This window comes from Typopeltis vanoorti, chromosome 2 (assembly GCF_054136105.1).
Source record: "Typopeltis vanoorti isolate ZY-2024b chromosome 2, IOZ_Tvanoo_1.0, whole genome shotgun sequence".
Classification (NCBI taxonomy): domain Eukaryota; kingdom Metazoa; phylum Arthropoda; class Arachnida; order Uropygi; family Thelyphonidae; genus Typopeltis; species Typopeltis vanoorti.
The window spans coordinates 131,139,486-131,152,941 of NC_143550.1; the positions used below are offsets into that span (position 1 = coordinate 131,139,486).

General features: G+C 34.7%; 1 protein-coding gene across 1 annotated transcript in view; it reads right to left on the minus strand.

Moving 5' to 3' along the window:
• Positions 1 to 13,456, minus strand: part of LOC150109435 (transmembrane protein 164) — a 177,982-nt gene that overhangs the window by 50,910 nt on the left and 113,616 nt on the right. The window contains exon 4 of the mRNA XM_090408187.1: positions 4,771 to 4,855. Coding sequence (XP_090264313.1) covers positions 4,771 to 4,855 — 85 coding nt within the window. The remainder of the gene's footprint in view (positions 1 to 4,770; positions 4,856 to 13,456) is intronic.

A 13,456-nucleotide genomic window follows, 5' to 3' on the forward strand; every position in this document is an offset into this window, starting at 1 on the left:
AAAGGGATTTTTCACTCAGAACCTTAGGTTTCTCATCCCTTAGAATGGACAAACTGGCCCCATGAACACACAGATTTACAGTCATAAAATATATATATATATATATATATACATACCTAATCCCTCATTAGCAGGGCTCAACCTACTACCCCACAAAGGGACAGGAGAGAACCCCATACGAATAAATAAACCACTCATAATTCCTTGGAATAAACCATGATAAGAGAGTTTTCAAGAATTTCTCAATAGTTTTGCTGCCATAACAAAACAGTTCACAGCATGTCAAATCTAATTAGAGAATGCATCTGCAGGGTAGTGGCATATCAAAAAAAAGAAAAGTATGATATGACTATATTGTAGTTATAACTACAATGGTAGCTCACAATGTAATAGTGTTAATGAAATAAACATGGATGTTGTGTTTTTAATGTTATATTGTATTGAATAAGTGGATGGAATATTGAGTATGTGTGGGAGTTGTGCTCGAAAATAAACAATATTGACCATTGCTTCATATCCTACCCTAGATTGATAACTATTGCTTAAGGCAGAGGTTTTCAACCTTTCAGACAGTGCAGGTCACATTAAAACTTTCAATGAAGCCTGCGGGCCACTAAGCTATACCGTGGTATTTAGAATTGTAAGATGCTTTCCAGATTCACATGGAACACTGTGCATTTGATACTTTACATGAAAACCTATAAAAATAAACAAACTCAGCTTCAAGAGCGTAGGTAGGAGTCGGGTTCATGATAAGTAAATACAATTAATACTTGAAAAAAGATAATTTAATGAAGAAAACATTCATTTTTTACAATGTCAATGGGAAACTTGGCAATGTTTTTCCTTCATCAGCTTGTCGATGTTGGTATCAATGTTGGAAGTCGCTATGCGCAGAGTATTCTCAAGATGTTGGTCCATAATCTGAGTTTTTGTCTTGGACTTCACATGCTTTATTCTGGAGAAGAACTGCTCACATAAGTATGTGCTTCCTAAAAAAGTGCACATCTCCAAAGCATGCCGGCGAAGATTAGGGAATGAGTCCTCAGAAACGTAGACTTTGTAAGCAAGGGCACCTTGAATATTTTTTCTCTCAAAGAAGAGTTCTTTTGGAGTTCAAGCAGCTCCATTTGTACTGAGCCTGGCATTTTGGCAGCATTAACACTGAATGGCATTGAAAATAAATCTAAAGGAGACTGTTGGTTATGAAAATCACTAAATCTCTCTTCGAACTCACTTCGCAACTGGCTAATTTTGTAGCGTATTGATCAAGAGACGAACAATTGGACTCAGTGAGAAGCTGAAAATGAGTTAAGTCTTTTCTTTGTGAGTTGTGCCTTCCAAAGTTTAAGCTTGGCCACAAAAGCTTTGATGTGATCAAACAGAGTGTGCAACAGCTGATCTTTGGATTGTAGCCGCATAATTAGGTCATTCATATGCAACGAGATGTTGGTCACAAAGACAAAGTCTGTCATCCACTTCAGATTGTTAAATTCCACAATCGGATTCTCCCCTTGGTTTGCATGAACGGCTGTATTCTACTCCTTAAGCCAAACACTCTTTTAAGAACCTTCCCTCTGCTCAACCGATGCGCATCACTATAATAAACCACATCGCCGTGATCTGCTTCACATTCTTCGGTCAAAAAACTCTTGGAATTGATGATTCAATCCTCCTGCTCTAATAATGTTAACGACAGTCACAATAACTTTCATGACATTCTCAAATCCATTAGTTTTCGCACACAAATTCTCCTGGTAGATTAAACAGTGATAATGGACGAAATCTTTTCCTTCTAGTTCTGGTTCTTTCCATAGCAGCGCAACAAACCCTTCGTTCTTTCCCACCATAGCAGGGGCACCATCAGTTACCACACCTCCGAGGTTGGTTAAGCTGAGGTCAAAACGCTGGCACGTTTTCTTAGTGACTTCAAGAATATCAGTGCTTTTCGTCATTCCCTTCATAGGTATGAGCACTAGCAGTTCTTCTGTCACATTGAATTGTTGATCAATGCCGCGGACAAAGATAGCCAGTTGTGCTGTATCCTTCACATCTCTGCTCTCATCTAAAGCAAGTGAATATGACGTAAATTTGGATGACCGTTTTTTTTTTAAAGTTCCTTCAATACAAAGATAAGTATTGACTTCTTCTATATCTTCTGATTATAATTAAAGCAGACAGTGATTGTGTGTGTGTGTTTTGTGGGGAAATAATGTGCTGTTGTTATTTATTTATTTTTTATGCTGCAAACACATTAAAGGTCATGCTATGCCAGGACATAGGTCACAGCAGTACATATAGTAATTGGTTAGTAGGACAATCACAAACATCCATGCCCTTGGTGGGATTTGAACCCACAGCCTCTTGCTGAAGAGCAGATTTGCTAACCACTCAGCCAACCAGGCCAGCTATTTAGTCCATTCTGTGAATGGTGCACATGCTGCAAGTGTCTTATGATGCTGAACCATCAGACATTACATGCCTTAAGGCAGGGGTCTTCAACGAATGGCTCACGGGCCACCTGTGGCCAGCAGAGCTCTTTGCCATGGCCCGCCAGCCATTTTGAAAAAATAACTACTTAACATTAAAATACGATTAAATAAAAAATAATTTCAATGAAGCCCATGGGTCACTACGCTATACTGTGGAATTTATAGAATTGTAAGATGCTTTTCAGATTCACAAGGAGCACTGCGCATTTAATACTTTACATAAAATCCTATAAAAATAAATAGACATGCTTCTTCAGCCATCTACCAGAGCCAAGCGGTACTTAAGTACTAGTATTAAAGTCGTAGGTAGATGGCTGAAGCAGTAGTTTGTTCGAGTACACTGTCTAGTGCCTTTCAGATACATCTCAAAGATTCTCGATACTTCGTTACTTTCATATAAATACAAGAGGATCTCATCTACAGTCAGTCGTGAACAGTCTGATATTCATGTATATGCGCAATCAGGTTCGTCGTGTCAGCCATAGCCTATTGTGATTTTATATTGCCAGACTTTTTTCATTAGTGTGAGACATATTCAGTGGATAATAACCATTACACGGCCATTTTGGATCATTATTTGGGTTCACTTTCCATCACTATGGCGTCTACGAGTAAAAAGAGTAAATCAAGTGATTCTTGTTAGGTTTTTAAATGAAAAGTGGACCAATTTGTACTTTTTTGTACTGATCGATGATAAGCCAGTGTGTTTAATTTGTTGTGAGTCAGTATTAAAAGAATACAATATAAAATGACACTATGAGACAAAGCATGTGTCCAATTTCGATCACCTTCGTGTGAACAAAGTGAACCATCTCCAAATTTATTTAAAATGCCAGCAGGGTACGTTTAAAAGGTAGAGGGAAGAGAGCAAAGCTTGCGTCAAAGTAAGTTATGCAATAGTTTGCCTTCCATATGACCTCACAAAAAAAATAAATAAATAAATCTAGCAGGATTATGTCAGGTAATCAATGGCCAAGGAATGAGTAACTCCATCCAAACACTAAAGAAAGAACAGACATCATGAGACAAGGGAGAAGGACCTCAATTCTATAATATGGTGGGAGACTTTTAGTCCCCTAATTTAGGTGTTATAAACAGCGGAAGCATGTAATGTGAGGAAGAACAATCACAAACATTGCATTACATTTCCTAACATACCTAGATGTTAAATTCTGTACATCATATGAAACTTAAGCATGCTAACTACAGTCTGTGTGCTATAAGGCTTCAGAGTTGCTTTGTATATATATGTGACATACCAAAACAAAGCAATAATAAGTAGGTATGGACTTACAATCAAAATCTATTTACAAAAATTGCATTTGCATTAAATAAAGATTGTTAGATAACACCGCCTACAAAGAAAAGAAATTATGATGCATTTAATAATTTGTCATGATTAACTGCCTAGCCAGAAGACTGACAGATACTGAACTACCATTAAAGTTTTGAGATTAACATTTTATGTTTTTTTGGGGGTGGAGTAGGAATATCAAATACATACATTACACACATATATATTTAATTTAATCATTTTTTTTTATATATAGTGTCAATAAGCTTTTTCAGAAAAGACTACTACCAGACTGTTTTAACCACAGTAAAAGTAGAATCATAATGGTGCTGCATAAGAAGTACAATAAATGGAAATAAAAATACTGGAAACTCTTATTACAGCAAATCATAATGACCACAGAAACGGTTTCTTACAGTGGAAGGTTTACTACAGTGAATGTCCTTTGGAACAACAGAATGGTACTTGTAGGGTGATAGTCAAGACTTTTCATTAGTTTGTTGTAATAGTGTATGCTATAGTGAGAGAGTCAACTGTACTATACCGAAATCCAGGATAACAAATGAGAATAACAGGCCAACAAAAGATGTGACATTTTTGAAATTTAACAAACTTTGTGCACGTAGAACAAATGCATTGTACTTTAGAGTTGCAACTCTCTCTCTCTCAGGAGATAACAAATTTATTATCATTTTATATATGCAGTCAACTTAAAATCAAATGAGCATAAGAAACAAACATTAAAACATACTTTCATAATTTGATATAAGATATAGAATTAGAAGGTCAAAATTCGACTTTTAGTTATGTTAACATTTGTTTTGTTAAATATTCATAAGTTTCACTTGCTGAAACAATCTGCATGTAAATATACAAGTTATTTTGTGATACGATATGGATTTACAGCAGAAGGATACGAACACAATTCATAAGTTTATAAATGACTAAAAAAATACTAGTAAAAAAACAAGCATTTTCTCTTACCTCCAAGTCCTGTACGTAACAAGTAAAATGGAATGATTAGCATCAGAAAATGTTGAACCCAGTAAACTTCAATCTCTAGTGGCAACTACAATAAAGGTTTTAAATATTTAAATGGATACAAAAGATTTTTAAAAGCAATTAACAAAATATTAAACTAATATAAACTTCATTTTATCGTGAATTAAGTATTGCGGTTGGGTCACTATATTTCTGATCATAGCTGAGTATGATTTTTCCATCTTCTCAAATCCTCCACTAGTTTGTATTACGAGTAGGGTACTTTGAACAATTCTTCAAATAAATCAGCACATGTGGCATGGCTGAATGCACTGATATGGCCTGAACATGATGTTACAGTTCATCCCAAACGTTATTATATTGGATCGAAACTGGGACTGTGTAGGCCAGTCCAGTTTTCCACATCATTTTCCTCAAACCATGCTACAACAACAAGATGAAATATGATATATGATATGGATTTGTTGTAAACTGCCACTAAAACCTTCATTATCAAACTTTATAGTTAGGGTGATGCCTCAGGAAATCATTTTAGCCACACTTCCCCATCCAAATGGCAAGTATGGGTGTAGTGCTCTACAATGCTCTACACACCAACTGCATAATCAGATAAAAAGGTTACATATATCATTCTAAAAAACTAGTTTTTTTTAAAAAAAAAACTTGCAGATAATTAATCACAATTACTTCCAAAGTTTGAATATAATATCAAATCCAAGTGGTTTGAGATTCAGATGGTGCAAGTTATTTATATAATCACAAACAAATTGAAGAAGCAGCTATGGACAGTCCTATCTTTCCTTTAGCAACAGTCGATTTTATGAAAGACATAGCCAGTCAATCACCTTTTAAATACCATTTTCTCAATCTCCTATTTGGCTTGTTTTGTAGTGACATCTTTGCAATCAGGCCACACTCAGAGACTGAATTATTACAATTTCTAAATAAAATAAACTCCATGTACAATCATATCAAGTTCATCAGTAAATGTGAATCAAACAACAGCCTTCCTTTTCTGGATACTTTAATAATCTGCACCTCTGCAGGCAGAATTCAATTTTCTATTAGAAACCTTCCTTTACTGGCAGATATATCCAACCATTCTAACATCGTCCATCACAGAGGATAAGCTCCCTCTGTTCTATGAATCCCTTCAACTGGAAGAACTAAACAAAATAAAATCACTATTGTTGTTAATGGATATGACCAAGGCTCCATTCAAAGGATAATCTCTCAACCAGATGTTAAAATAGCTGAACAAATAAACTATACACTGCCTTCAAATTTCAGAAACTGTCCTAAACTTTGACAGGGATAAATTACTTCCCCTATTCTTGTCTGGTGTATATCAAGTAACTTGTTCTCGTCAATGAACACTCAATTGAGTCGAGTAGATTTAAAGTTGACTATCTATTACTAGAAAGGCATGACACTTTTCAACACTAATCAAATCGCGACTGCTCTCATTGTATGCCTATATCCAAGTTCTGAGAAGTAATCATGATCAATTTTGAAAAAAATATATATAACCTTTATATCTGCTTAATATAATTGCTTTTTGTTTCCTTTAAACATAGGAAAAATCTGTAGAATGGCTAGGTTTCCTAAGCACTGTCAATACAGTTGAAAAGAGATAAACACAATAAGAACAATGCTTAAATTGCAAGCACATGATAATATATGCTATTACCTGCAGGAGGATACGTTCACCTACAGTTATTCGAATTCAAAGGAATAAATTTAAATAATTACAATTTTAAGAAGTAAAGAAACAAGGTGTGTTACTTAGAATGACTTCCAAAATTCGGAAAGTGAGGCAGTCATTTTTGTTAAGGTTTGGATTATGAATAAGGCTGTAAAAAATCACACACAATCCTTTTTGCTTATTATATTTTTTTTCACAGTGTTATGCATACTGAATGAATCATACACAGGAATGGTTTGTTATATGATAAGATAATTTAAAAATATATATCTGTTTGCATTTATTACTGCAATTAATAAATAAATTTATTAATGTACTATTGGAACCTTCACTAAAATTTCTCTTTGAATCTCGGTAATAGTCACGCATGTTAGTTGCACGTTTTTTAGAACACCTGTTGCTAGGTAATGGAAATGCAAGAAAGCTGATTCGCAATCAAGGAAGGAGAGTTGGAAAGGTGGAATAAACTACTGAGTCAAGTTCTAAGATTTCAAAAAAGTTTTTATATGCATCTTTAACCACTATCTAATGAAGAAGTTAATACTGTGAATTGTGAAGTTAATACTGAAGAACAGTATAATGTATCAAGTCTGTGTAAAGAGTGCTTTGTGCTGTAATGAAAAACCAATGATATATGTTCCAGGAGCATAAGATGGAATCTGAAGGAAAGTCCCTTTAATTGGAAGTGCATTTGGAACTGCTTAAATGTAATTTTATTGCCAGTGATTATTCTTCATGCCTACTTCAGCAAAATGAGGGAAGTATGCATTAAGGAAATCTGCTTACTAAAAGACATACGTAAGTATACTAGTCAAGTGAAATCTTCAACTTTCATTGTTTATGAAGAATCTGAAAGGCAAGACAGAATGAATTAGTGAGCAGAAATACAGTAAATAAATTAAAGAGAGATAAACAGGACTGTGATAAAATAAATGCTACAAAGGAAGTTCCCACATGATCATGTGAACCTACAGAACTTTTAGATGAATGCCATGTTGATTTTTTTATGATGTCTAATGTTCATCATCATCAAATTCCTGACATGTATCCTCAAGGGGTGTACAGGATATTATGATAGTACTACATAAAGAACTTACTTCATTATTAACTTCCCATCAACAATTTTCCTCCAAATCAATCTGTTATCTGGCAAGACTCCAACATTATCAGATCTTATATTTCTATCTTTAAGGCACTTTTTACTGTATCAATCCACCTATATCTTGGTCTTCTTCTGGATTTTTTTTCCTTCCAACCCGGTAGAGAACACTTGTTTTGCTAACCTTTACTCTCCCATTCTGTTTAAGTGACCATACCACCTGAAATTAGCTCTGCTAACACATTCCTAAATGCTAACAATGTCCAGTTCTTTCCTAATATCCTCGTTTTTAATATGATATTGCCACTGATGTCATCTGTTCACACTCCTAATCTCTCTCAGGACTCTCATATCTGCAGTGTCTAGTCTTTGGTCAAGTGTTTTATTTCCAACTTTCATTCCCAGCTTTCAGATCCATAGGTTAAAATCAGTTTAAACACTGTCTTACATACAGCTAATCTAGTGTTTTGATTAATTTCTCTCTCATTCCATATAAATTTATTCGGTTGACTTCCTACCATACCGGCTTTGTTGATTCTGTTGTCTATTTCCATATTTAATTCACCAACTTCACTAAAATTGTGCCTAAGTAGCTGAAATGCTTTACTTGTTCTATAGGTTCTCCATTCACAATGCAGTTGATATTTTCAATGTTTCTGCCTATTTTCATTGTCTTTGTCTTGTTATTGCTGATTTTCATACCAAATTTATTACAACAGTTAATCAATTTAGTCAGGGAAATAAATAGAGTAGAAGTGAAATGGATGTGTAATCTAATTAAGCAAGAGATTTGTAAGAAAAAAGATGATGTGGAAGGAATATTGTGTGCATAAGGATGATGTCACTAATGATAATTATAAGCAGGTGTTGTACAGAAAACTAAGTCTGAGTATGAAAAGAAACTAGCTTTGCAAGTTTCTTTTTATACAACCCAAAAGAATTCTATTGTTATGCTGCAAGTAAAAGAAAGAATGAACTGAAAGAATAACTGTACTGAATGCAGATGGTATATGGGTGACTGATGCAGAAGTGATTGTTCAACTTATGAACAGCCATTTTGCTAAAAGCTATCAATCTGGTATAAGCAACACTGAGCTCACTGTTACCTCTTTACAGGATGAAGAAACTCAGGTGTATTGAGGAGGAAGTACTAGAGCTATTGCACAAACTGAATAAGAATTCTGCAATAGGAACTGATGAGATATCAGCACGGATGCTAAAAGAGTGCTCAGCTGAACTGGCTATTCCCTTGACCAGGCTATATAATTTGATTCTCAGAACGGAAGATTGTATGGTAATCCCACTGTATAAGAGTGGTGAAAGGACCAACTATCAACCAATCAGTATCTCAGGAGTGGTGGTGAAGATTTTGAAAAAGTTGGTAAGGGCTCGAAAATGTATAAGCAGTGGAAGTAGATATGCAGAACCAGGGAACTAGAGTTATTAAGGACGGGGGGGAGTAGATATGCAGACTTTAGGGAGACAGTTGAGTGTATGAATGTGTGTAATATGCCCGAGCGAGTATGGACAACAAATCAGAATGGGGTAGTTAGTACAAGGCATCAAAATAGGGATGGGACAAATGGACGTCTGCAATTCATGTATACTAATGCCAGAAGTATTAGGAACAAGAAGGAAAATTTTTGGCCTTGGTTGGCACTTCCAGGCCACAGGTTATTGGCATTAGTGAAACATGGCTGACAGAAGATGATATAACAAGTGGGATTCAATGTGAGGGGTATAGTGTGTTCAGGAGTGACAGGGAGAATAAAATGGGGGGAGGAGTGTTATTGATGCTGATGATAGCTGATGAGCTGCAACCAAAAAGAAATAGAAGTCGAACTGCAGGATAGAGAAAAGAGCACATTTGAGGCTATTTGATGTGAGATTGAGGCTAGAAGAACAAAATATACAATTGAGTGCTGCTATAGACAAGGTGATGGAATAGATGGTGGAGATAGTATGCATTAAGCAAATAGAAGAAATGAGTGAAAAGAGGGTAATTATGGGAGATTTCAACTATGGTAACATTGATTGGAAGGAGGAGAGGACACATGGGAGGAAGGAATTGGATTTTATGTGGTTATTAAGGGATAACTATCTGCGACAGCATGTAATGGAAAATACTAGGGGTCAGAGAGTGCTTGACCTAGTAATTGCATCTGAGAATTTGGCTGTAACGAATATGACCACGTTGCCACCAATTGGCGAGAGTGATCATAGGGTCTTGACTTGGGAGGTGGCTAAAGTGTGGAATTTACAATCAAGACAGGGTACATGTGGAATTATCAGGCTGGTAAATACGACAAGCTTAGGAGTTTGATTGCTTCAGTGCCATGGCATGTAAAACTGCAAAGGCTGGATGTTGATAGTGCATGGGAGGTGGTTAAGAAATGTTTGCAGAAGGCAATGGCTGACTGTATAACCTAGAGTCCAAATAATAAATCAAGCAGGGGTTAAATGGATGAATAACATCATTAAGCTTGAGCTGCAAAAAAAAGAAACAACTGTGGAGGGAAGATTTTTTTGATATGTTGCAAGTAAAAGAAAAAAATGTATACGGCAGAATGATTTTAAAGAATGCCGATGGTAGGGAAGTAACCGAATCAGTTGATAATAGGTGGAATTACTGAGCAAGCACTTTGCAAGAGTATATCATCCAGGTGTTGACATTGCAGGAAAGAAAGAATCAACAGCTTATACGGGAATTGTGGTTAATGAAGTGGAGGTGAATAGTCTATTACAAAACCTCAATGTCAATACATCTGTGGGATTGGATGGTATACAAGCTCGTACATGCGGAAAAAGAATTGTCAGTGCCCCTGACCATTTTGTTTAATTTGAGTCTCGGGTCCCAAAAGGGTACAAAGAGGGGAAAATAGTTCCACTGCATAAAGGAGGTTTCGAGACTGCTGTTGTAAATTACTGACCTATCAGCATATCAGGAATCATTGTCAAGGTCTTGGAGAAAATAGTCAAGAGGAAAATACAGAATTGGATAGATGAAAATGGGATACTGTATGGGGGACAGCATGGTTTTGTGAAGGGTAGATCATGCCTCAGTAATATGCTCACATTTTATAACACAGTGACGGCTGAACTGGATAAGGGTAATGGGTTTACAGTGATTCTCCTGGACCTTGCTAAGGCCTTGACAGGATACCACATGGAATTCTAATCAGTAAGCTGCAGCATATGGGGATGGATATAGGGTTGGTGAGATTGATAGGAGGGTGGTTGATTTAGAGATATCAGAGAGTCAGGGCCGCACCGTGCACCACACAATGGTGCTTGAAGTGAGGGAGGCATTTCACCATGGGAAATAATAATAAAAAAATAATATATATATATAAATTTTCTTATTCTTGAATTATATCATACTATAAATTACACAATTACAAATTATAGTTAATGCAATCAAAATGAAATTTTAAATCAGATGAATTCTTAATAATCTAATAACATTTATAACTTAATACATCACCAGTTTTATTATAATTTGTTTGAAGTGAAACGTTATCAATTACCACAGATTTTATTTCACAGAGTAAGCATCAGTGAAAATTGTATAAATATTCTTGATTGTTTATTATATTTTTAGTGGAAATTGTTAGTTTAAGACAGACCGGGAGTTCATTCTTATGCTGTGCTTTGCCCAGTACCATCGACAGGGTGTAGCATAGAGGCAGCCTGCCTTACGGCACAGCTTAACAAGGGTACTTGTTCAGCCGTATTATGGCAACAAGATATTTTAGAAAAATACAGCGTTTAGTTTATTATTATTATGATTACGGGCAACTACAGGCAGTCGACAGACTCATCGAGGGAGGCCCTAACATTATGTCAAGAACAATATAGCTCTAACACCCTTGCCAACCACATTCTTGCCCAGCTTCCATGTATGGCTTCCATGTTTACCAAATAAAAAAGGTGCCATTTCACATTGACAGTTAAATATGTGCTTATATTTTATTAATAATAAAATTATCATCATACATACTAAAACTAAACAATTTAGAACCCACTTATTAGATACTTAAAGAAACAACCCATAAAGTATCATATGATGTGAATTTCATAAACTTTTATAGTCTATATATATATATATATATATATATATTAAATTATATTATGCATGAATTCTCCTACTCAAATTGCACGTCACTATCACTTTCACATTGGATTGATAACTCGCTCCCTGCAGTAAACAATATGCCCTCCACAACAGCAACTATACTGCAGAAACACGAAACACAATTAGTTTTATCGTGTCACTGAATAAGGTTCACAGACATCTGCAGACTGTGTAATATATTTCTCAACAAATAGTGCAACAATTAGAGACAACTCTGAATATAAACACTAACTAATGAATCACATCTCCCCTCCAACAAAAACTGAAGTGTAGACTCAAGCAAAACCACATGTTGCCAGTGCAACATGTGGTTTTGCTTAACACTACCCTGTCATCAACGTGTTAAAACTAAGAAATATATAGCAAATGTAATTCAGATATTATGGAAATCGGTTTAAGAGAATTAGCATTTCCATTCAATTGTCAGCTTGCTTTTTGTTTGAGTCGCACAATCTTTTGTTAATACCACACCAATCAGATGCACTTTTTAATAGCTACTGGCCTATAATCACACACATCTTTCACTTCTCATTAGTAATTTGTCAGAGATTGTTCATTACATATCTCAAGTCTCAAATTACTGGTAATTTTTGCTTGATATAATGGGAAAGAAGATGATTCTATTTGGGTAGATAACTTTGATGTTGCCAAGGAAACTGCTCTTGAGGACAGAAGAAGTGATGGAGAATAGAAGCTTCTTGTTAAGTCATACCCATTTTCAGTTTATTTTCTTCTGAAAACTTTAGTTTCCGAAAATAACAGCATATATCTCGCACCACGATTTTTTTAGCTTTAATTTTGGGAAAAAAGTGTGAGTTATATTCAAGTAAATACGGTAATTTTTTTAGCTTTCAAATTCTTAAGTATGGATCATTGGTTAAAGACTGGATTTATAAAACGCATAAAACGCACAAAACAGAGCAATATAGCAGATATAGAAATAAGCAATTTCACTTCTCTCACTGATGAAAATTACTTATATTAAGTAAAAATTTATAGTATCTTTATAAATTTTGTTCTGAATTAAAATCTGAATTAAAAATAAATCATTTTTTTTATTTAAATGTACATCTAAATTCAAATAAAACAGAGATTTATTTGAATTTAACAAACAATGAAATATATTTTTATTTATTTATTATTATTTTGATAAGGTACTTGGTAATAATGAAAATTAAAGAAGGGGTATATGGATATCTGAAGTTTCAGAAACACTGATCTATCCAAATATTTAGTCTGAACCATAGCTGTATATTATGCTGTTCGTTTTCTTAAATTCCGCTTTGAATTTGGATAGACAAAATAGCATGATATTCACTTCTTACATTTTTTTGTGTATTGTGTGTTTAAGTGACTTTGAACAATTTTGGACTTTGATTTTAATTGTGTACTTATTTTTGGATTTTTGATAAACAAATAAAATTTTAAAGATAATAGTTTATAAATTATAAACATATTAATCACCTGAGGGACCATAGCTAAAAATCCCGTATATATATATGTGGGTAGACTATCGGTGAGTCAGGCTGATGTGGCTCGACTTAAAATAACAATTTTGCAATTGGCCCTTTCTTGATACTTTTTTGGTGTATTTTTGCATCATTTCATTTTGTGCATTGCAGTGTTACTGTGCAGTTGCCTTTTGTTTTATAAAATATATTTATTGTTGTTTAGTAATTTTTTTGTGAATTTGGATTATTATATACGTAAAGTAAGTACGTCTATTATA